This window comes from Mustelus asterias, chromosome 19, assembly GCF_964213995.1.
Source record: "Mustelus asterias chromosome 19, sMusAst1.hap1.1, whole genome shotgun sequence".
Taxonomy (NCBI): domain Eukaryota; kingdom Metazoa; phylum Chordata; class Chondrichthyes; order Carcharhiniformes; family Triakidae; genus Mustelus; species Mustelus asterias.
In genome coordinates, this window is record NC_135819.1 from 28,596,574 (window position 1) to 28,622,483 (window position 25,910).

Sequence of the window (25,910 nt, forward strand, 5' to 3'; positions counted from 1 at the left end):
AATGGGTTGGAATTAATCTCTATTTGAAGGTGTGCTCCATAGCAATGACCATAAATGATTGCATTTACACCTGGAGGGGGGAGGATCTCCTCATTAACCTGCTTCTGGGCCTGGCTAAGGCAGCCAAGGGGCTTATGCAACCCAACTGCCTGTCCCTCTATTGCAGCTATATTCATGGTTGGGTGTCCTTGGACAGAGCACACACTATCCACCAGCTCCCGTCAGGACTTCCATTGGGTGCAGTAGGGGCTAGAGTGCACATCAACTCCACGAATGACATTTTGATTTATTAACTTTCCTTCTGAGGTTGTTTTACTTAGTATCCCATCAGAGACCATCACCTCCTCACTCGAGTCTTATTGGGTTTTTTTCTAATGAAGAGTATAAATAGGAGATATTTTAATTTAATGTTTCTTTAGTTATGTCTTTTGTTGCTAGTTAATTGGAGCAAGGGTTTCCTCATAATCCTGCTCCTAAGCCAGGCCAAGTTAGCCATTAATACATCCAGGCAGTGGTCAGTTGAGGGGCTTGTCCAACTCCACTGGCTGCCCCTCTACTACAGCTACAACTGTCTTTGGGTGGCAGTGGTCAGCACCAGGGACCCAGATTCAATTGCCAGCTTGGGGTTACTGGCTGTGCACATTCTCCCTGTGTCTGCATGGGTTTCCTCCGGGTGCTCCGGTTTCTTCCCAGTCTGAAAGACATGCTGGTTAGGTGTATTGGCTATGCTAAATTCTCCCTCCGTGTACCCAAACAGGCATTGGAGTGTGGCAACTTCACTGCAGTGTTAATGTAAGCCTACTTGCGACACTAATAAACTTTTAATTAAAACTTAAACTTTTGCTGTTTCATTGATTGTTTTGTTTTATTAAAAAGAGTAAATCCATACCTCATTGAATAACAAAGCAGTTTTGACTCCTGTTCCAATGTGCAGGTGACAAAGCAGTCCTTGCTAAACACCAGTACAACACCAAGTATCACATTCACTGGAATAGGATCAGCACTGGAGTGAATGTTGCAGATGTTAACTTCTCTAAGGCCACACATGTTGGGTAGATCTTAGTTTAGAGAATGAAGATGCCAAATAAGAAAATGCATCAGAATCCTCCATTGGCCTGAGAGACGACGCGTTTGCATTACACAGTAAAAGGACACAGATTGAAAACTAGTTTTATTGGTTCAACTTACACCTGAATTCACATTTGAACATATTCAGAGTCAAACTAGAACAGTTGCCTACAATTAAATTATAGTTTGTCATCTACACTTTGCAGCACAGTACAAACCCCTGACCTAGTCAGTGCAAATCCAAATACTGCGTATTCGAATGGCTGAATATAAAAAAAGTACTCAAAAATTCTACACGTTGTTATTCTTCAAATAAAAAGGAATGTTACTCTCTCATTTCCCCATCTTCTTCCTCTTCCTCAACTCCTCTGATGTACAGGACATTGTTACACCTATTGAACAGAAAGGACATTGTCAGTTTACTCTGCAGTGTAACCAAGTTAGTAACAGCACACAAATGTGATCAATAATAGCAAAATGAGGGAAGTCATTTACTATGTTTATCTCCAGTTAACCATTTTTAAATAAAGAAATCACAGTAAACCTATAAACAAATATAGGATATAACACTTGTCCAAAGATAGAAGCATCAAAAATAAAAAAGGAAATCAAAGAGAGAATCATAGAAACCCTACAGTACAGAAAGAGGCCATTCTGCCCATCGAGTCTGCACCGACCACAATCCCACCCAGGCCCGACCCCCATATCCCCTACAGATTTACCCACTAATCCCTCTAACACTTCACATCTACGCATCTCAGGACACTAAGGGGCAATTTTTTTTTTAGCATGGCCAATCAACCTAACCCGCACATCTTTGGACTGTGGGAGGAAACCGGAGCACCCGGAGGAAACCCACGCAGACACGAGGAGAATGTGCAAACTCCACACAGACAGTGACCCGAGCCGGGAATCGAACCCAGGTCCCTGGAGCTGTGAAGCAGCAGCGCTAACCACTGTGCTACCGTGCCGACAGAGGATATGAAAAAATATTAGCAAGATTAAGGAAAACCCAAAGATGTTTTAACAGTATATAAAGAGCAAAAGGATAGTTAAGGGAAAAGTGGGACCTATCGGAGAGGAGGCAGGGAGCTTGTGTGAAGATGCAGAGGATGAGAAGAGTTTTAAATGAACTGTCTCCATATTCACATTGGAAAGGGATGGTGCAGAAACAGTAATCCAAGAGGAACATTGTGAAATATTGGATAAAATCATCATAATGAGAGGTGAAGTGTTAGAGGAGCTGGAATCCTTGAAAATGGAAAAGTCGCCAGGGCCGGATGGATTGTTCCCTAGGGTATTCAGGGAGGAAATAGTGGATGGCATTTCTGAGGATTATCTTCCAATTTTTACTAGATACACGGCAGGTACCAGAGGACTGTACAAATGCAAATGTAGTTCCATTGTTTAAAAATGGTACCAAGGAAATGCCAAACAATTATAGGCCAGTTAGTCTTACCTTAGTGGTAGGAAAATTGTTAGAATTAATCCTGAGATCAGATAAACTGTCACTTAAAAAGGCAAGGATCAGTCAGGGATAGTCAGCATGGCTTTGTAAGGAAAGGTCATGCCTTATAAAATTTGATTGAATTCTTTGAGGAAGTGACAAAGGATTGATGAGGGTAGTACAGTGGGATGTTGTCTATGTGGATTTGAGTAAGACATTTGACAGGGTCCCACATGGCACTCTGGTCAAAAAGGAAATACCCATTGAACACAGGGTAACATGGAGAATTGGATCCAAAGTTGGCTTAGTAACAGGAAACAGAGTAATGGTCAATGGCTGCCCTTGCGAATGGAAAGCTGTTCCAAGTGGTGTTCCGCAGGGCTCGGTGTTGGGATCTCTGCTGTTCGATTTACATATTCATGATTTGAACTTGAATGTGGGGGACACAATTAGGAAATTTGTGTAGAGGATAGCTGCAAGCTCCAAAATTATACCGATAGGTTGGTGGAGCAGACAGGGAAGTGGCAGATGGAGTTCAACTCTGATAAGTGTGAGGTAATGCATTTAGGGAGGTCAAGCAGTAAAAGGGAATATCAATGTCACGTGTTCATAGAATCATAGAAACCCGACAGTACAGAAAGAGGCCATTCGGCCCATTGAGTCTGCACCGACCACAATCCCACCCAGGCCCTACCCCCATATCCCCTACATATTTTACCCACTAACCCCTCTAACCTACGCATCCCAGGACACTAAGGGGCAATTTTAGCATGGCCAATCAACCTAACCCACACATCTTTGGACTGTGGGAGGAAACCGGAGGACCCGGAGGAAACCCACGCAGACACGAGGAGAATGTGCAAACTCCTCACAGACAGTGACCCAAGCCAGGAATCGAACCCAGGTCCCTGGAGCTGGCATCAGATATCACTGTGCTACCGTACCGCTACCGTGTTTAACTAGCAATTCCCTGAAGAAGGTCATTGCCACACATTGTGATTAATAGTGCATTGACACCTTAGTTGTCACATCTTAGTCATTCCCCCACCACCCTCATCCCCATCACTTTCTACCCCTGGCTTCCTAGTCCAGTAACGAACACTGCTACCATACACCTCAACCCTCTCTAATGCTACTCGCTGGTGCTCATTGCACTGTGCAATAACCCCTTCCCCAATCAAATTAGTTTGAATGCTCCTCCACAGAATGAGTTAAAATTCCCCACTCAAGATTATAATATCTTGTTTGTTACCTGAGCTGTGTGCAAGTTGGCATAGGGTACATAATATTAAGAGCGATAAATATGTGGCTCAAAGACTGGTTAGGGAGAAGTGGGTTTTGGTTCATCAGATACTGGCATCAGTCCCGGGGAAAAGCGACCTACATCTGAACCATGCTGGGACCAGTGTTCTTACAAACCTCGTAATCAGGGAAGTAAACTGGGCTTTAAACTAAATTGGTGGGGGGGGGGGGGGGGGGGGGGGGGGGATGGTTCTAGAGAGGGGAATATGTAGTCTTACAAAGCAAAAGGATATGGCAGTATTACAGAGCAGCTATTGTGGTAATGATACAGAGTGTGACAGGAGGGGACAAAGCGTACAAACATAAAAACAGCAGCAAATAGCATCAAAGAGGGGAAAATGGTAACAAGACAAAATTAATGGGTCTTTACTTAAATGCACATAGTATTCAGCACAAAATCAATGAACTAATGACACAAATTGAAGTTAATAGTTATGATCTTAAAGCCATTACAGAGACATGGTTACAAGAAGATTAAAACGGGGAATTAAATATTCAGGGGTCTGTGACTTTTAGTAAGGACAGACAGGATGGAAAGGGTTGTGGGCTAGCTTTGTTAGTACAAGATGGAATTCAATAGCAAAATATGATCTTGGATTGGAAAATGTAGAATCCATATGGGCGGAGGTGAGAAACCACAACGAGAAGACGACACTGATTGGAGTAGCCCCCAAACGGTAGGACTGAGAATAAATCAGGAGATAGTGAGGGCATCTTAAAAAGGCAGTACATTAATCATGGGACACTTTAATATTCATTTGGATTGCAAAAATCAAATAGCAGAGGTAGCCATGAGGAAGAATTGAGAGAGTGTACTCAGGACAGTTTCCTAGAACATGTTGTGGATCCAATCAGGGATCAGGCTATTTTGGATCTGATAATGTGTAATGAGGCAAGTTTAATAAACAATGAGTAAAAAAATCCCCCTGGAAACCGTGCCCAAAGAGGAAATAAATACCATAACTATCGAGAGAGAAAAGTATTAGGCAAACTAATGGGACCAAAGGTCTATAAGTCCCCTGGACCCAATGAGTTACATCCTAGGATATTAAAGAAAGTAACTACAGTGGATGCACTGGTAGTAACTTTCCAATAATCCTTAAATTCTGGAAAAGTCCCAGAGGATTGGAAAAATGTAACACCCTATTCAAAATGGGTGGGGTGACAGAAAAAAACAGGTACCAATAGGCCTTAACATCTGTCATTGGGAAAATGTGAAATTATAAAAGAATGTAATAGCAGAACATTTAGAAATACATAATATAATCAAGCAGAGAGTCAGCATGACTTCATTAAGGGGAAATCATGTCTGACCAATATATTAGAATTCTTTGAGGTGGTAAGCAGCAGGATAAAGGGAGAATCAGTAGATGCAATATACTTGGATTTCCAAAGAGCATTCAATGACATACCGCTCAAAAGGTTACTTAATAAGATGCATTCACGGTACTGGTATGTATATTAGTACAGATAGAAGAAAGAGTTGGGATAAGAAGGGCATTTTCAGGATGGCAGCCTGGAACTAGTGGAGGACCACAATTATTTACAATATATATCAATGACTTGGACAAGGTAAGTGAACATCCTAAGGGATTTTCACAGTAACTTCATTGCAGTGTTAATGTACGCCTACTTGTGACTAATAAATAAACTTTACTTTTGCCAAGTTTGCGTGTGACACAAAAAAGGTGGGGAGACAAGTGGTGAGGATGACACAGACTCTGCAGAGAGATTTTAGACAGGTTAAGTGACTGGGCAAAAACTTGTAGGAAAATGTAAAGTATGTACTTTGCTCGGGAGAATAATGGGCTGAACATTATTTAAATGGAGAAAGACTGCAGAAAGCCGCAGCACAGAGGGATTGGGGGAGGGGGGGGGGCCTCGTGCATAAATCACAAAAAGTTAGCAGGTTCAGCAGGTAATAGTGAAGGCAGATGGAATGTTGCCCTTCATTTCAAAGGAAATGGAGTATAAAAATAGGGAAATCTTGCTGAAACTAGAGAAGGCCCGAGTTAGACCACACCAGGAATACTAATAGTTTGACCCCCTTATTGGATAACAATATGTTCGCATTGGAGGCAGTCCAGAAAAGGTTCATTAGGTTGATCCTGGACACGGAGGGATTTTTGGGAGAGGTCGAGTAGGTTGGGCCTGTACTCACTGGAGATAAGAAGAATGAGAGATGACCTTACCGAGACATATAGATTCTCAGAGGGCTTGACAGGATAGATGACGAGAAGTTGCTTCCCCTTGTGGGAGAGTCCAGGACCAGAGGGCATAATCTCAGAGTATGGGGTCACCACTGAAGACAGATAAGGAGGAATTTCTTCTCAGTGGGTAGTGAATTTGTCGAATTCCTTACCACAGAGGGCTGTAGAGGCTGGGTCATTAAGAATGTTTAAGGCTGAGGGAGACAGATTTTTAATCAGTAAGGGAATCAAGGGTTATGGGGATAAGGTGGGAAAGTGGAGTTGAGGATTATAATATCAGATCAGTCATGATCTCACTGAACAGCAGAGCAGACTCAATGGGCCGAATGGCCTACTTCTGCTCGTACGTCTTATGGTCTAACAAGATTTTCATTTGAATACTTTGCATCTCTGTTATGATCCAAGAAAAGGTCAATACCAGTGCTATAGGGAAATCCAAAGTTAAGTCAAGGGGAGGAAATTTGGTGGGTTAAACAATGAGGAAAACAATGGGACACGAGAAAGGAAAATCTCCCTGCTCTAGATTCCCTCAAGAGGAAATACTCTCTCTACCCACTCTATCTAATGTTTTAATTCATCTTAAACCATCCCAATCAGACCATCTCGTCAGTTTTTATCGTGCGGGTGCTGGTGACTTCCAGAGCTTTAATTAATGGGCCTGTGAAAAGTTGTAACTAAACTCACAAAGACCATAAACACTCGCTGTCACCAACACAAACAGGTCAAGTGTCAGTGATAACAAATCCAGCAATGGGGTAGCAAATTAGACAGCTGCTTTTAACTTTAACTCTGCATTCAAAGTCAGCAGGGTGGTGGGATGAAAGCCTCCACGCCAGGTTAACGACAAGGATGCTGGCGGACAGAGAACCAGAGGATCAAAGTGCTCCCAATTTCAGACCCAACTCACTGCAAAAGCAGCCAAAAGGTCTCTCACTCGTGGCATCCTGAATTTGGGACTCAGGGATAACACTGGGACAAAGTACAGCTTCGCTTTACATCTGAGCCGTGGACAGGAGGAGAGGGGGAATGGGGTGCCTGTTGCTGACGCAGCATGTTCCCCTGACTAGTACCAACATAAATCAGTTAATAAAAATCACAGATTTATAAACCTGAACTGAGCCTATTTGCTGACGGTTTATCACAAATCACCGATGAACACTTAATCCATGGACTTTGGCTCAAGCAATTGCCCATTTCCATAAATGACAAAGGGGACCAGCAGCCGGTGTTGTTACTGAGCACACGCACAATATGCAGTTAAAAGGTTCCCTTGTACCTAGGTTGGAATCGGTGAGTTATGCTGCTGGCTGTGGTTCAGTTAGTAGCACCCCCTGCCTGAATAAGAAGTTCGTATGTTCATGTCCTATTCCAGGATTCAAACATCAAAATTGAAACTGATACTCCACTGCAGCAGAGGGAGCACTGCATTGTCAGAGGCACTGGCTTTCAGATGAGACGTTAAACCAAGGCATCTTCTGCTAATTCAAGTTGACATAAAAGATCCCCTAGCACTATTCCAAAAAGGAGAGTTAACCCCAGTGTCAAGAACAAAGAACAATACAGCACAGGAACAGGCCCTTCGGCCCTCCAAGCCTGTGCTGATCATGATGCCTGCCTAAACTAAAACCATATGCACTTAGAGTCCGTATCCTTCCAGTCCCATCCTATTCATATATTCGTCTAATTGCCCCTTAAATGCCGCAATCATACCTGCCCCCACTAACTCCCCAGGTAGCGCGTTCCAGATATTCACCACCCTGTGTAAAAAACTTGCCTCGCACATCTCCTCTGAACTTTTCCCCACGCACCTTAAATATATGTCCCCTAGTACTTGACTTTTCTACCCTAGGAAAGAGCATCAGACTATCTACTCTGTCCATGCCACTCATAACCTCTATCAGGTCACCCCTCAACCTCCATCGTTCCAGTGAGAACAAACCGAGTTTATTCAATCTCTCAATGGCTGTAATTGCGGATAGCGAAGAGCATTGTCGGGCAATACAGCAGGATATAAATAGGCTGGAAAATTGGGCGGAGAGGTGGCAGATGGAGTTTAATCCGGATAAATGCGAAGTGATGCATTTTGGAAGAAATAATGTAGGGAGGAGTTATACAATAAATGGCAGAGTCATCAGGAGTATAGAAACACAGAGGGACCTAGGTGTGCAGGTCCACAGATCCTTGAAGGTGGCAACACAGGTGGAGAAGGTGGTGAAGAAGGCATATGGTATGCTTGCCTTTATAGGACGGGGTAGCTCTTTCGGGTAGAGTATAAAAGCTGGAGTCTGATGATGCAGCTGTATAGAACGCTGGTTAGGCCACATTTGGAGTACTGCGTCCAGTTCTGGTCGCCGCACTACCAGAAGGACGTGGAGGCACTGGAGAGAGTGCAGAGAAGGTTTACCAGGATGTTGCCTGGTATGGAGGGTCTTAGCTATGAGGAGAGATTGGGTAGACTGGGGTTGTTCTCCTTGGAAAGACGGAGAATGAGGGGAGATCTAATAGAGGTATACAAGATTATGAAGGGTATAGATAGGGTGAACAGTGGGAAGCTTTTTCCCAGGTCGGAGGTGACGATCACGAGGGGTCACGGGCTCAAGCCGAGAGGGGCGAAGTATAACTCAGACATCAGAGGGACGTTTTTTACACAGAGGGTGGTGGGGGCCTGGAATGCGCTGCCAAGTAGGGTGGTGGAGGCAGGCACGCTGACATTGTTTAAGACTTACCTGGATAGTCACATGAGCAGCCTGGGAATGGAGGGATACAAACGATTGGTCTTGTTGGACCAAGGAGCGGCACAGGCTTGGAGGGCCGAAGGGCCTGTTTCCTGTGCTGTACTGTTCTTTGTTCTCTCCTCATAGCTAATATCCTCCAGACCAGGCAACATCCTGGCAAACCTCCTCAGTAGCCCCCCCAAAGCACCCACATCCTTCTGGTAGTGTGGCCACCAGAATTGTATACAATATTCTAAATGAAACCTATGTACGCAATATTCTAAATGAGCCCTATGGTTCTGTACAGCTGCAACATGACTTGCCAATTTTTATACTCAATGCCCTGGTCGATGAAGGCAAGCGTGCTGTATGCCTTCTTGACTACCTTATCCACCTGCGTTGCCACTTTCAGTGATCGGTGGACATGCAAGCTCAGATCTCTCTGCCTGTCAATACTGATAAGGGTTCTACCACTTACTATATAATTCCTACATGCATTGGACCTTCCAAAATGCATTATCTCACACTTGTCCAGATTGCGATGTTGTTGCCATTACAGAGACTTGGTTAAGAGAAGGACAGGATTGGCAGCTTAACATTCCAGGATACAGATGTTTCAGGTGGGATAGAGAGGGATGTAAAAGTGGTGGGGGAGTTGCACTACTGGTTAAGGAGAATATCACAGCTGTACTCCAGGAGGATACCTCAGAGGGCTCATACAGCGAGGCAATATGGGTAGAGCTCAGGAATAGGAAAGGTGTAGTCACAATGTTGGGGTTTTACTATAGGCCACCCAACTGCCAGCGGGAGATTGAGGAACAGATATGTAGGCAGATTTTGGCAAGGTGTAAAAGTAACAGGGTTGTTGTGGTGGGAGATTTTAATTTCCCCTATGTTGACTGGGATTCACTTAGTGCTAGGAGCGTGGATGGGGCAGAGTTTGTAAGGAGCATCCAGGAGGGCTTCCTGAAACAGTATGTAGATAGTCCAACTCAGGAAGAGGCCATACTGGACCTGGTATTGGGGAATGAGCCTGGCCAGGTGGTCAATGTTTCAGTAGGGGAGCAGTTCGGGAACAGTGACCACAATTCAGTAAGCTTTAAGGTACTGATGGATAAAGATAAGTGTAATCCTCAAGTTAAGGTGCTAAACTGGGGGAAGGCTAATTACAACAATATTAGGCAGGAACTGAAGAATGTAGATTGGGGGCAGATGTTTGAGGCAAATCAACATCTGGCATGTGGGAGGCTTCCAAGTGTAAGTTGATGGGAATTCAGGACCGGCACATTCCTGTAAGGATGAAGGATAAGTTTGGCAAGTTTTGGGAACCTTGGACAACGAGAGATATTGTGAGCCTAGTCAAAGAGGAAGCATTCGTCAAAGCTAGGAGGCTGGGAACACACGAATACAAGGAAAGTAGAAAGAAACTTAAGCAAGGAGTAAGAAGGGCTAAAAGGGGTCATGAAAAAGCATTGGCCAGCAGGATTAAGGAAAATCCCAAGGCTTTTTATACATATATAAAGAGCAAGGGGGTAGCCAGGGAGAGGGTTGGCCCACTCAAGGACAAGGGAGGGAATCTATGCATGGAGCCAGAGGAAATGGGTGAGGTATTAAATGAGTACTTTGCATCAGTATTCACCAAAGAGAAGGACTTGGTGGATGATGAGTCTGGGGAAGGATGTGTAGATAGTTTGAGTCATGTTGAAATCAAAAAGGAGGTGATATTGGGGTTCTTGAGAAACATTAAGGTAGACAAGTCCCCAGGGCCTGATGGGATATACCCCAGAATACTGAGAGAGGCAAGGGAGGAAATTGCTGGAGCCTTAAGAGAAATCTTTGTATCCTCACTGGCTACAGGAGAGGTGATGTGGAGATGCCGGCGTTGGACTGGGGTGAACACAGTAAGAAGTCTCACAACACCAGTGTAGAAACTTGATGTCTGTGTCGATATGCGCGATCTTCTTGGAGATCCTGTCCACTTGGAGCCAGCAGTTTGCGGTGTCGATGGTAGTCATGATGTGGAGATGGTGTTGTGAGACTTCTTACAGGAGAGGTCCCAGAGGATTGTAGAATAGCCAATGTTGTTCCTTTGTTTAAGAAGGGTAGCAAGAATAATCCAGGTAATTACAGGCCGGTGAGCGTTACATCAGTGGTAGGGAAATTATTGGAGAGGATTCTTCAAGACAGGATTTATTCCCACTTGGAAATAAGTGGACGTATTAGTGAGAGGCAACATGGTTTTGTGAAGGGGAGGTCGTGTCTCACAAACTTGATCAAGTTTTTCGAGGAAGTGACGAAGATGATTGATGAGGGTAGGGCAATGGATGTTGTCTACATGGATTTCAGTAAGGCCTTTGACAAGGTCCCTCATGGCAGACTGGTGCAGAAGGTGAAGTCGCATGGAATCAGAGGTGAGCTGGCAAGGTGAATACAAAACTGGCTCGGTCAAAGAAGACAGAGGGTAGCAGTGGAAGGGTGCATTTCTGAATGGAGGGCTGTGACAAGTGGTGTTCCTCAGGGATCAGTGCTGAGACCGTTGCTGTTTGTAATATAAAAATAAATGATTTGGAGGAAAATGTAACTGGATTGATTAGTAAGTTTGCAGTTGACAGAGGTTGGTGGATTTGAGGATAACGATGAGGACCATCAGAGGATACAGCAGGATATAGATCAGTTGGAGACTTGGGCGGAGAGATGGCAGATGGAGTTTAATCCGGACAAATGTGAGATAATGCATTTTGGAAGATCTAATACAGATAGGAAATATACAGGAAATTTCAGAACCCTTAGGAGCATTGATAGGCAAAGGGATCAGCGTGTACAGGTACACAGGTCACTAAAAGTGGCAATGCAGGTGGAGAAGGTAGTCAAGAAGGCATACGGCATGCCTGCCTTCATCGGCCGGGGTACTGAGTTTAAAAATTGGCAAATCATGTTGCAGCTTTATAGAACCTTAGGTCGCACTTGGAATATACAAGAACATAAGAACTAGGAGCAGGCCATCTGGCCCCTCGAGCCTGCTCCGCCATTCAATAAGATCATGGATGATCTTTTTGTGGACTCAGCTCCACTTACCCGCCCGCTCACCATAACCCTTAATTCCTTTACTGTTCAAAAATTTATCTATCCTTGCCTTAAAAACATTCAATGAGGTAGCCTCAACTGCTTCACTGGGCAGGGAATTCCACAGATTCACAACCCTTTATGTGAAGAAGTTCCTCCTCAACTCAGTCCTAAATCTGCTTCCCCTTATTTTGAGGCCATGCCCCCTAGTTCAGTTTTACCCACCAGTGGAAACAACTTCCCTGCTTCTATCTTATCTATTCCCTTCATAATCTTATATGTTTCTAGAAGATCTCCCCTCATTCTTCTGAATTCCAATGAGTATAGCCCCAGTCTACTCAGTCTCTCCTCATAAGCCAACCCTCTCAACTCCGGAGTCAACCTAGTAAATCTCCTCTGCACCCCTTCTAGTGCCAGTATATCCTTTCCCAAGTAAGGAGACTAAAACTGTATACAGTACTCCAGGTGTGGCCTCACCAGCACCTTATTCAGCTGCAATATAACCTTGCTGTTTTTAAACTCCATCCCTCTAGCAATGAAGGACAAAATTCCATTTGCCTTCTTAATTACCTGCTGCACCTGCAAACCAACTCCTTGAGATTCCTGCACAAGGACACCCAGGTCCCTCTGCACAGCAGCATGCTGCAATTTTTTACCATTTAAATAATAGTCCATTTTGCTGTTATTCCTACCAAAATGGATGACCTCACATTTACCAACATTGTACTCCATCTGCCAGACCCTCGTCCACTCACTTAGAGTATCTATATCCCTTTGCAGACTTTCAGCGTCCTCTGCACACTTTGCTCTTCCACCCATCTTAGTGTCATCTGCAAATTTTGACACACTACACTTGGTCCCTAACTCCAAATCATCTATGTAAATCGTAAACAATTGCGGTCATAACACTGATCCCTGAGGCACACCACTAGTCACTATAGTGTTCAATTCTGGTCGCCACACTACCAGAATTATGTGGAGGCTTTGGAGAGGGTACAGAAAAGATTTACCAGGATGTTGCCTGGCATGGAGAACATTAGCTATGAGGAGAGGTTGGAGAAACTTCTCACCGGAGCGACGGAGGTTGAGGGGAGACCTGATAGACGTCTACAAGATTATGAGAGGCATGGACAGAGTGGATAATCAGAAGCTTTTTCCCAGGGTGGAAGAGTCAATTACTAGGGGGCACAGGTTTAAGGTGCGAGGGGCAAGGTTTAAAGGAGATGTACAAGGCAGATTTTTTACACAGAGTTTTGGGTGCCTGGAACTCGTCACCGGGGGAGATAGTGGAAGCAGATACGGTAGTGACTTTTAAGGGGCAAGTACATGAATAGGATGGGAATAGAGGGATATGGTCCCCGGAAGGGTAGGGGGTTTTAGTCAAGTCGGGCAGAATGGTCGGTGCAGGCTTGGAGGGCCAAAGGGCCGGTTCCTGTGCTGTAATTTTCTTCGTTCTTTAAACTCCATCCGCCATTTCTCCGCCCAAGTCTCCAACCGGTCTATATCTTGCTGTATCCTCTGACAATCCTCTTCACTATCCGCAACTCCACCAATTTTTGTGTCATCTGTGAACTTACTAATCAGACCAGCTACATTTTCCTCCAGATCATTTATATATACTATGAACAACAAAGGTCCCAGAACTGATCCCTGTGGATCACTGCTAGCCACAGCCTTCCATTCAGAAAATCACCCCTCTCCTGCTACCCCCTGTCTTGTATGGCCAAGCCATTTCTGAATCCACCTCGCCAGCACTCCTCTGATCCTGTATGGCTTCACCTTTCGTACCAGTCTACCATGATGTATCTTGTCAACAGCTTTACTGAAGTCCATGGATACAACATCCAACGTGTGCCCTGGCCAATATGTGTCCATTATCAGAAAAACAGATGGGCTTAAACCTTCAAATATGGGGACTGGCATGTTAGGATCTGGTGGATTTCCCAGTGTGTACACAAGTGGTACTTGCATGAACTTTTCATAGCTTACCCTAGTTGGAATGCTGCACAGTGAGATCAGAGGGACATGTCCATGTGGACTTGAGCTATTTGCCCCTTACTTTCCCTAGTTTTTTTACACTCTTATTGGAGCATTTCCTCGCAGGTACAAAGCCTGCTAGGGAACACAACCCAAAGCAAAACAGCTGGAGTGTCAAAGCACCACATTATCACAGCAACGGCAATAATGATCCAACCCAACCTGATACTACACAGGGTGCCCCCCTGCCCCCTCCACAAACTATACAGCATGCTGCCCCCCCTCCACACTGAAGCTACACAGCGTTTCCCCCCCCCCCACATTGAAGCTACACAGCGTCCCCCCGTCCCCCCACATTGAAGCTACACAGCGTTTCCCCCCCCCCCACACTGAAGCTACACAGCGTGCTGCCCCCTCCCACACATAAAGCTACTCGGCGTGCCCCTCCACACTGAAGCTACTCAGCGTGCTGCCCCCCCCACACACTGAAGCTACACAGCCTCCCCCCCACCCCCAAAGCTACAGTGTGCTGCCCCACACCCCCACCACACTAACAAAATTGCAGCATGCTGCTGTGCAGAGGGACCTGGGTGTCCTTGTGCAGGAATCTCAAGGAGTTGGTTTGCAGGTGCAGCAGGTAATTAAGACGGCACATAGAATTTTATCCTTCATTGCTAGAGGGATGAAGTTTAAAAACAGCGAGATTATGTTGCAGCTGAATAAGGTGCTGGTGAGGCCACACCTGGAGTACTGTGTACAGTTTTGGTCTCCTTACTTGAGAAAGGATATACTGGCACTGGAGGGGGTACAGAGGAGATTCACTAGGTTGATTCCGGAGTTGAGAGGGTTGGCTTAAGAGGAAAGACTGAGTAGACTGGGGCTAAACTCACTGGAATTCAGAAGAATGAGGGGAGATCTTATAGAAACATAAATTAAGGGAATAGATAAGATAGAAGCAGGGAAGTTGTTTCCACTGGCGGGTGAAACTAGAACTAGGGGGCATGGCCTCAAAATAAGGGGAAGCAGATTTAGGACTGAGTTGAGGAGGAACAAAAGGTTGTGAATCTGTGCAATTCCCTGCCCAGTGAAGCAGTTGAGGCTACCTCATTGAATGTTTTTAAGGCAAGGATAGATAAATTTTTGAACAGTAAAGGAATTAAGGATTATGGTGAGCAAGTGGGTAAGTGGGTATCTAAAACTAGCGGGCATAGGTTTAAGGTGAGAGGGGAGAGATACAAAAGTGTCCAGAGGGGCAATTTTTTCACACAGCGGGTGGAGTGTGTCTGGAACAAGCTGCCAGAGGTAGTAGGAGAGGCGGGTATAATTTTGTCTTTTAAAAAGCATTTAGATAGTTATATGGATAAGATGGGTATAGAGAGATATGGGCCAAATGCGGGCAATTGGGATTAGCTATGGGGTTTAAAAAAATGGCGGCACGGACAAGTTGGGCCGAAGGGCCTGTTTCCATGCTGTAAACCTCTATGACTCCAAGTGAAGCTGAGTCCACAAAAAGATCAACCATGATCTTATGGAATGATGGAGAAGGCTCGAGGGGCCAAATGGCCTACTCCTGCTCCTACTTATTGCTTTCACATCTCCCCCCCCCTCCAACATACTGCACTTCCCCCACGGACGCTACTCAGCATGCTGCCCCCCAACACTACTCAATGCCTGCCCACGGGCGAGGGGGAACACTAATGGAGTGAGAGGGGGGCAAGTTATAGTTCAGCTTCATTTAAAACAGTGTCAATCAATGAACTGAAGAAACAGCTCAATGTCTCAGTTCATGAGATAAGGAGGCCTGGTTTGCTGGGGTCACACTTGCCACTTGACCCTCCCGACTCTGCCGCCCTGGTATCACTGTGGCAGCCAAAACCAGAAGGTGCAACGGCTCCAGCTTAAAATGGCTCGTGGGCAACTGAGTCAGTCAGTGATAGATGTACCCTCTCTACCACTGGCTGAAAGATCAGGGCCACTGCCACATTGCCATTTGTGGGAGCTGGCTGTGTGAGCATTACCTGCCATGCTTCCTAGATCACTATAGTGAACACACACCATTAATGTATTTTATTGGCCGTAACATTGTTTTGATATGTCTGATGGTCACGAAAGGTGCTATAGAAATGTAAACCTTTCAAGTAATTCTCACCTTATTAGAACTTCGCCAAGGTGACCCGCTAAAGCGCCATCAATATATTCTTCTGTGTTCGCCAGCTTGAACAAGAGCAGAATAATTAATTGTTTTCTCCTGCTAAAAAGCCATAAAGGTTACAAAGCTGGACTGAGCTGTGCAGCACATTGAAGAAAATTAATATCCAGCTGGATAACATCTTTTCCCAATAATACACTGAATCAGCTGTGTGTACAGCATCAGCTGGCTGTCGTGGAGACAATAGTTTGGAGGAGAGCGGTTTACTCCAAAACCTTCCTCACTAGTCTTCTATGCCAACGTCTGTGACACTGGATCCCAATGCTGCTCTGAGCCAGACACCAAGAGGTGCATCAGTGTCTGAGTCTTCACAGCTGTATTCAGAGACAAGACTCTCTAAGTCACTGAACTCCCAGTCCAACGCCGGCATCTCCACATCAGAGATCAGGAGCACAGAACAGGTTTGGGTTTTACTCAGCACTAACCCTCCATCGCTCCACATCCAGCAAGACAACTGACAAATCCCAGAGAAAGCAAACTCCAGTGGAGGCTTATTTCAAAAACTAAAGTGGTTGAAAAGGAGATAGTTACAATCATGGAGTGGTTACAGATTAGGGAGCGTTTATAGCATAGGAAGTGGCTATTTGAGTCCATGCTAGCTCAGAGAGAGCAATTAAACCACTGTTACACCCTTTCCCTAAACCCATGCAAATATTTTAGCTTCAGCTGCTTATCGAATTATACTTTGAGAGCCATTATTGTGCCCATCTGCACCACCCTCTCAGGCAGTTCATTCAAGATCCTAAATACTTGATGTCTGAAAAGATCTTTCCTTAAGACACCATTGCTTCTTTTGCCAATCACTTTAAATCAGTGTCCTCTGGTTCTTGGACCTTTTCATAAAAAGGAAGTGTCCAGTGTTATGATTCTGAACACCTCTAATAAATCTCCTCTCAACCTTCACTTCTCGAATGAGCAGCCCTAACTTTTCCAAACTATTTTCGAAACCACTTTTTTCTGCAACCTCTCAAATACCTGCACATCCTTCCTGCAGTGCAGCGTCCACTCTCGGAAGGATCATTTTGTCACGATTTAGAAAGCCCAGGATCTTATTTGCCATATTTAAAGGTAACAAAACGGTAATATCCAGATTTACTTAAGACAATTGTACATCTTATTTCAGAAACTTCACATCAAACACGAGAGACGATTCTGTATTGGCGATTTAATCAAATTGATTGTTATGATTAACATTCAAAATTAGTGCAGCGGCTAAGGCAATGTTAACATAGCCACAGCTAGTCAGCAATATCGATGAACAGTGTAACTGTCAACTTATTCTTTACCTGCATGTTCATGTATCCATCGACTGACACCAAGTAGCCCTTGTATTCCATCCCCCATTTTAACTTCACCATCACCGGTTTGCCAGTTAAGCCATTGAGGAAAGGTTTGGGATTCAATGGTAAACTCTGGAGGAGAGAATAAAGGAGCAGTCAGAGAGGCCCGACACCCAGCAGCGGGAAAAATCCCACCAACATCTGCCCCTCACCCCCAACCAACCTCCCGAACCAACCCCTCCCCCCACACACGCACCTACCCACCCCCCCCCCCACACGCACCTACCCACCCCCCCCCCCACACGCACCTACCCACCCCCCCCCCAACACGCACCTACCCACCCCCCCCCCAACACGCACCTACCCACCCCCCCCCAACACGCACCTACCCACCCCCCCCCAACACGCACCTACCCACCCCCCCCCAACACGCACCTACCCACCCCCCCCCAACACGCACCTACCCACCCCCCCCCAACACGCACCTACCCACCCCCCCCCAACACGCACCTACCCACCCCCCCCCAACACGCACCTACCCACCCCCCCCCAACACGCACCTACCCACCCCCCCCCAACACGCACCTACCCACCCCCCCCCAACACGCACCTACCCACCCCCCCCCAACACGCACCTACCCACCCCCCCCCAACACGCACCTACCCACCCCCCCCCAACACGCACCTACCCACCCCCCCCCAACACGCACCTACCCACCCCCCCCCAACACGCACCTACCCACCCCCCCCCAACACGCACCTACCCACCCCCCCCCAACACGCACCTACCCACCCCCCCCCAACACGCACCTACCCACCCCCCCCCAACACGCACCTACCCACCCCCCCCCAACACGCACCTACCCACCCCCCCCCAACACGCACCTACCCACCCCCCCCCAACACGCACCTACCCACCCCCCCCCAACACGCACCTACCCACCCCCCCCCAACACGCACCTACCCACCCCCCCCCAACACGCACCTACCCACCCCCCCCCAACACGCACCTACCCACCCCCCCCCAACACGCACCTACCCACCCCCCCCCAACACGCACCTACCCACCCCCCCCCAACACGCACCTACCCACCCCCCCCCAACACGCACCTACCCACCCCCCCCCAACACGCACCTACCCACCCCCCCCCAACACGCACCTACCCACCCCCCCCCAACACGCACCTACCCACCCCCCCCCAACACGCACCTACCCACCCCCCCCCAACACGCACCTACCCACCCCCCCCCAACACGCACCTACCCACCCCCCCCCAACACGCACCTACCCACCCCCCCCCAACACGCACCTACCCACCCCCCCCCAACACGCACCTACCCACCCCCCCCCAACACGCACCTACCCACCCCCCCCCAACACGCACCTACCCACCCCCCCCCAACACGCACCTACCCACCCCCCCCCAACACGCACCTACCCACCCCCCCCCAACACGCACCTACCCACCCCCCCCCAACACGCACCTACCCACCCCCCCCCAACACGCACCTACCCACCCCCCCCCAACACGCACCTACCCACCCCCCCCCAACACGCACCTACCCACCCCCCCCCAACACGCACCTACCCACCCCCCCCCAACACGCACCTACCCACCCCCCCCCAACACGCACCTACCCACCCCCCCCCAACACGCACCTACCCACCCCCCCCCAACACGCACCTACCCACCCCCCCCCAACACGCACCTACCCACCCCCCCCCAACACGCACCTACCCACCCCCCCCCAACACGCACCTACCCACCCCCCCCCAACACGCACCTACCCACCCCCCCCCAACACGCACCTACCCACCCCCCCCCAACACGCACCTACCCACCCCCCCCCAACACGCACCTACCCACCCCCCCCCAACACGCACCTACCCACCCCCCCCCAACACGCACCTACCCACCCCCCCCCAACACGCACCTACCCACCCCCCCCCAACACGCACCTACCCACCCCCCCCCAACACGCACCTACCCACCCCCCCCCAACACGCACCTACCCACCCCCCCCCAACACGCACCTACCCACCCCCCCCCAACACGCACCTACCCACCCCCCCCCAACACGCACCTACCCACCCCCCCCCAACACGCACCTACCCACCCCCCCCCAACACGCACCTACCCACCCCCCCCCAACACGCACCTACCCACCCCCCCCCAACACGCACCTACCCACCCCCCCCCAACACGCACCTACCCACCCCCCCCCAACACGCACCTACCCACCCCCCCCCAACACGCACCTACCCACCCCCCCCCAACACGCACCTACCCACCCCCCCCCAACACGCACCTACCCACCCCCCCCCAACACGCACCTACCCACCCCCCCCCAACACGCACCTACCCACCCCCCCCCAACACGCACCTACCCACCCCCCCCCAACACGCACCTACCCACCCCCCCCCAACACGCACCTACCCACCCCCCCCCAACACGCACCTACCCACCCCCCCCCAACACGCACCTACCCACCCCCCCCCAACACGCACCTACCCACCCCCCCCCAACACGCACCTACCCACCCCCCCCCAACACGCACCTACCCACCCCCCCCAACACGCACCTACCCACCCCCCCCCAACACGCACCTACCCACCCCCCCCCAACACGCACCTACCCACCCCCCCCCAACACGCACCTACCCACCCCCCCCCAACACGCACCTACCCACCCCCCCCCAACACGCACCTACCCACCCCCCCCCAACACGCACCTACCCACCCCCCCCCCAACACGCACCTACCCACCCCCCCCCAACACGCACCTACCCACCCCCCCCCAACACGCACCTACCCACCCCCCCCCAACACGCACCTACCCACCCCCCCCCAACACGCACCTACCCACCCCCCCCCAACACGCACCTACCCACCCCCCCCCAACACGCACCTACCCACCCCCCCCCAACACGCACCTACCCACCCCCCCCCAACACGCACCTACCCACCCCCCCCCAACACGCACCTACCCACCCCCCCCCAACACGCACCTACCCACCCCCCCCCAACACGCACCTACCCACCCCCCCCAACACGCACCTACCCACCCCCCCCCAACACGCACCTACCCACCCCCCCCCAACACGCACCTACCCACCCCCCCCCAACACGCACCTACCCACCCCCCCCCAACACGCACCTACCCACCCCCCCCCAACACGCACCTACCCACCCCCCCCCAACACGCACCTACCCACCCCCCCCCAACACGCACCTACCCACCCCCCCCCAACACGCACCTACCCACCCCCCCCCAACACGCACCTACCCACCCCCCCCCAACACGCACCTACCCACCCCCCCCCAACACGCACCTACCCACCCCCCCCCAACACGCACCTACCCACCCCCCCCCAACACGCACCTACCCACCCCCCCCAACACGCACCTACCCACCCCCCCCCAACACGCACCTACCCACCCCCCCCCAACACGCACCTACCCACCCCCCCCCAACACGCACCTACCCACCCCCCCCCAACACGCACCTACCCACCCCCCCCCAACACGCACCTACCCACCCCCCCCCCAACACGCACCTACCCACCCCCCCCCAACACGCACCTACCCACCCCCCCCCAACACGCACCTACCCACCCCCCCCCAACACGCACCTACCCACCCCCCCCCAACACGCACCTACCCACCCCCCCCCAACACGCACCTACCCACCCCCCCCCAACACGCACCTACCCACCCCCCCCAACACGCACCTACCCACCCCCCCCCAACACGCACCTACCCACCCCCCCCCAACACGCACCTACCCACCCCCCCCCAACACGCACCTACCCACCCCCCCCCAACACGCACCTACCCACCCCCCCCCAACACGCACCTACCCACCCCCCCCCAACACGCACCTACCCACCCCCCCCCAACACGCACCTACCCACCCCCCCCAACACGCACCTACCCACCCCCCCCCAACACGCACCTACCCACCCCCCCCCAACACGCACCTACCCACCCCCCCCCAACACGCACCTACCCACCCCCCCCCAACACGCACCTACCCACCCCCCCCCAACACGCACCTACCCACCCCCCCCCAACACGCACCTACCCACCCCCCCCCAACACGCACCTACCCACCCCCCCCAACACGCACCTACCCACCCCCCCCCAACACGCACCTACCCACCCCCCCCCAACACGCACCTACCCACCCCCCCCCAACACGCACCTACCCACCCCCCCCCACACGCACCAACCCACCCCCCCCCACACGCACCTACCCACCCCCCCCCAACACGCACCAACCCACCCCCCCCACACGCACCAACCCACCCCCCCCCCACACGCACCAACCCACCCCCCCCCACACGCACCAACCCACCCCCTCCCCACACGCACCAACCCACCCCCCACACACGCACCTACCCACCCCCCCCCCCCACCTACCCACCCCCCCCCCCCACCTACCCACCCCCCCCCACCTACCCACCCCACCCCCCCCCACCTACCCACCCCACCCCCCCCCACCTACCCACCCCCCCCCCCCACCTACCCACCCCCCCCCACCTACCCACCCCACCCCCCACCTACCCACCCCACCCCCCCACCTACCCACCCCCCCCCCCCCCACCTACCCACCCCACCCCCCCCACCTACCCACCCCCCCACCCCCCCCCCCCCACCCCCCCACCTACCCACCCCACCCCCCCCCACCTACCCACCCCCCCACCCCCCCCCCCCCCACCCCCCCCCCCCACCTACCCACCCCCCCCCCCCCACCTACCCACCCCCCCCCCCCACCTACCCACCCCCCCCCACCTACCCACCCCCCACCCCCACCTACCCACCCCCCACCCCCACCTACCCACCCCCCACACACGCACCTACCCACCCCCCCCCCCACACGCACCTACCTACCCACCCCCCCCCCACACGCACCTACCTACCCACCCCCCCCCCCCCCCACACGCACCTACCCACCCACCCCCCACACACACACACAGCGCAGCGCAGCTGGAGGGAGGGGAGCGCAGACTTCCCCGGGGATGAGGAGCACAGAGCATCCCGAGGGAAGAGCAGGGGGAGAGGGTACACAGAGCGCTGGGGGCCCGGCTCCTCACACTCACCATGATGATGATGCTGCTCTCGGTGTCGCTGCAATGGCGGCTCCACTCGCTGCCTCGCGCCAACCGGCCGGAAGCAAAGGCTGCCGGGAGACACACACTTTCACCTTTCACCTCTCACCCAGCACCCTGAATGGACAGCACGGTTACCATGGGCACCCTCACACTGACCGCCCCCCACCCCTCCTCACACTGACACAGACCCAGAGGAACCCAGTGCACACACAGCCCCTCACACTGACACAGACTGAGGAACCCAGTGCACACACAGCCTCTCACACTGACACAGACCCAGAGGAACCCAGTGCACACACAGCCTCTCACACTGACACAGACCCAGAGGAACCCAGTGCACACACAGCCCCTCACACTGACACAGACCCAGAGGAACCCAGTGCACACACAGCCTCTCACACTGACACAGACTGAGGAACCCAGTGCACACACAGCCTCTCACACTGACACAGACCCAGAGGAACCCAGTGCACACACAGCCTCTCACACTGACACAGACCCAGAGGAACCCAGTGCACACACAGCCTCTCACACTGACACAGACCCAGAGGAACCCAGTGCACACACAGCCCCTCACACTGACACAGACTGAGGAACCCAGTGCACACACAGCCTCTCACACTGACACAGACCCAGAGGAACCCAGTGCACACACAGCCTCTCACACTGACACAGACCCAGAGGAACCCAGTGCACACACAGCCTCTCACACTGACACAGACCCAGAGGAACCCAGTGCACACACAGCCCCTCACACTGACACAGACCCAGAGGAACCCAGTGCACACACAGCCTCTCACACTGACACAGACCCAGAGGAACCCAGTGCACAGACAGCCCCTCACACTGACACACTGTGAGGAACCCAGTGCACACACAGCCCCTCACACTGACACAGACTGAGGAACCCAGTGCACACACAGCCCCTCACACTGACACACTGTGAGCAACCCAGTGCACACACAGCCCCTCACACTGACACAGACCCAGAGGGACCCACTGCACACACAACCCCTCACACTGACACAGACTGTGAGGAACCCAGTGCACACACAACCCCTCACACTGACACAGACCCAGAGGGACCCAGTGCACACACAGCCCCTCACACTGACACAGACTGTGAGGAACCCAGTGGACACACAGCCTCTCACACTGACACACTGTGAGGAACCCAGTGCACACACAGCCTCTCACACTGACACAGACTGTGAGGAACCCAGTGCACACACAGCCCCTCACACTGACACAGACCCAGAAGAACCCAGTGCACAGACAGCCTCTCACACTGACACAGACTGAGGAACCCAGTGCACACACAGCCCCTCACACTGACACACTGTGAGGAACCCAGTGCACACACAGCCTCTCACACTGACACAGACTGTGAGGAACCCAGTGCACACACAGCCCCTCACACTGACACAGACCCAGAGGAACCCAGTGCACACACAGCCCCTCACACTGACACAGAGTGAGGAACCCAGTGCACACACAGCCTCTCACACTGACACAGACTGAGGAACCCAGCGCACACACAGCCCCTCACACTGACACAGAGTGAGGAACCCAGTGCACACACAGCCTCTCACACTGACACAGACTGAGGAACCCAGTGCACACACAGCCCCTCACACTGACACACTGTGAGGAACCCAGTGCACACACAGCCCCTCACACTGACACAGACTGTGAGGAACCCAGAGCACACACAGCCCCTCACACTGACACAGACTGTGAGGAACCCAGTGCACACACAGCCCCTCACACTGACACAGACTGTGAGGAACCAGTGCACACACAGCTCCTCACACTGACACACTATGAGCAACCCAGTGCACACACAGCCCCTCACACTGACACAGACTGAGGAACCCAGTGCACACACAGCCCCTCACACTGACACAGACTGAGGAACCCAGTGCACACACAGCCCCTCACACTGACACAGACTGTGAGGAACCCAGTGCACACACAGCCTCTCACACTGACACAGACTGAGGAACCCAGTGCACACACAGCCCCTCACACTGACACAGACTGAGGAATCCAGTGCACACACAGCCTCTCACACTGACACAGACTGAGGAACCCAGTGCACACACAGCTCCTCACACTGACACAGAGTGAGGAACCCAGTGCACACACAGCCTCTCACACTGACACAGACTGAGGAACCCAGTGCACACACAGCCCCTCACACTAACACAGACCCAGAGGAACCCAGTGCACACACAGCCCCTCACACTGACACAGACTGAGGAACCCAGTGCACACACAGCCCCTCACACTGACACACTGTGAGGAACCCAGTGCACACACAGCCCCTCACACTGACACAGACTGTGAGGAACCCAGAGCACACACAGCCCCTCACACTGACACAGACTGAGGAACCCAGTGCACACACTGCCCCTCACACTGACACAGACCCAGAGGAACCCAGTGCACACACAGCCCCTCACACTGACACAGACTGAGGAACCCAGTGCACACACAGCCCCTCACACTGACACACTGTGAGGAACCCAGTGCACACACAGCCCCTCACACTGACACAGACCCAGAGGGACCCACTGCACACACAACCCCTCACACTGACACAGACTGTGAGGAACCCAGTGCACAGACAACCCCTCACACTGACACAGACCCAGAGGGACCCAGTGCACACACAGCCCCTCACACTGACACAGACTGTGAGGAACCCAGTGTACACACAGCCTCTCACACTGACACACTGTGAGGAACCCAGTGCACACACAGCCTCTCACACTGACACAGACTGTGAGGAACCCAGTGCACACACAGCCCCTCACACTGACACAGACCCAGAAGAACCCAGTGCACAGACAGCCTCTCACACTGACACAGACTGAGGAACCCAGTGCACACACAGCCCCTCACACTGACACAGACCCAGAGGAACCCAGTGCACACACAGCCCCTCACACTGACACAGAGTGAGGAACCCAGTGCACACACAGCCTCTCACACTGACACAGACTGAGGAACCCAGCGCACACACAGCCCCTCACACTGACACAGAGTGAGGAACCCAGTGCACACACAGCCTCTCACACTGACACAGACTGAGGAACCCAGTGCACACACAGCCCCTCACACTGACACACTGTGAGGAACCCAGTGCACACACAGCCCCTCACACTGACACAGACTGTGAGGAACCCAGAGCACACACAGCCCCTCACACTGACACAGACTGTGAGGAACCCAGTGCACACACAGCCCCTCACACTGACACAGACTGTGAGGAACCAGTGCACACACAGCTCCTCACACTGACACACTGTGAGCAACCCAGTGCACACACAGCCCCTCACACTGACACAGACTGAGGAACCCAGTGCACACACAGCCCCTCACACTGACACAGACTGAGGAACCCAGTGCACACACAGCCCCTCACACTGACACAGACTGTGAGGAACCCAGTGCACACACAGCCTCTCACACTGACACAGACTGAGGAACCCAGTGCACACACAGCCCCTCACACTGAC

At 51.9% G+C, this 25,910-nt stretch overlaps 1 protein-coding gene across 1 annotated transcript; it reads right to left on the minus strand.

Annotated features, from left to right (window-relative positions):
* Nucleotides 1–1,150: 1,150 nt before the first annotated feature.
* Nucleotides 1,151–22,464, minus strand: snrpf (small nuclear ribonucleoprotein polypeptide F). Its single transcript, XM_078234684.1, has 4 exons — nt 22,375–22,464; nt 17,277–17,402; nt 15,931–15,995; nt 1,151–1,460 (listed from the first exon to the last, which is right to left on the minus strand). Exons 1-4 carry the CDS (start codon nt 22,375–22,377, stop codon nt 1,394–1,396), a joined length of 261 nt encoding a protein of 86 aa, XP_078090810.1. The 5' UTR covers nt 22,378–22,464; the 3' UTR covers nt 1,151–1,393.
* Nucleotides 22,465–25,910: the final 3,446 nt, after the last annotated feature.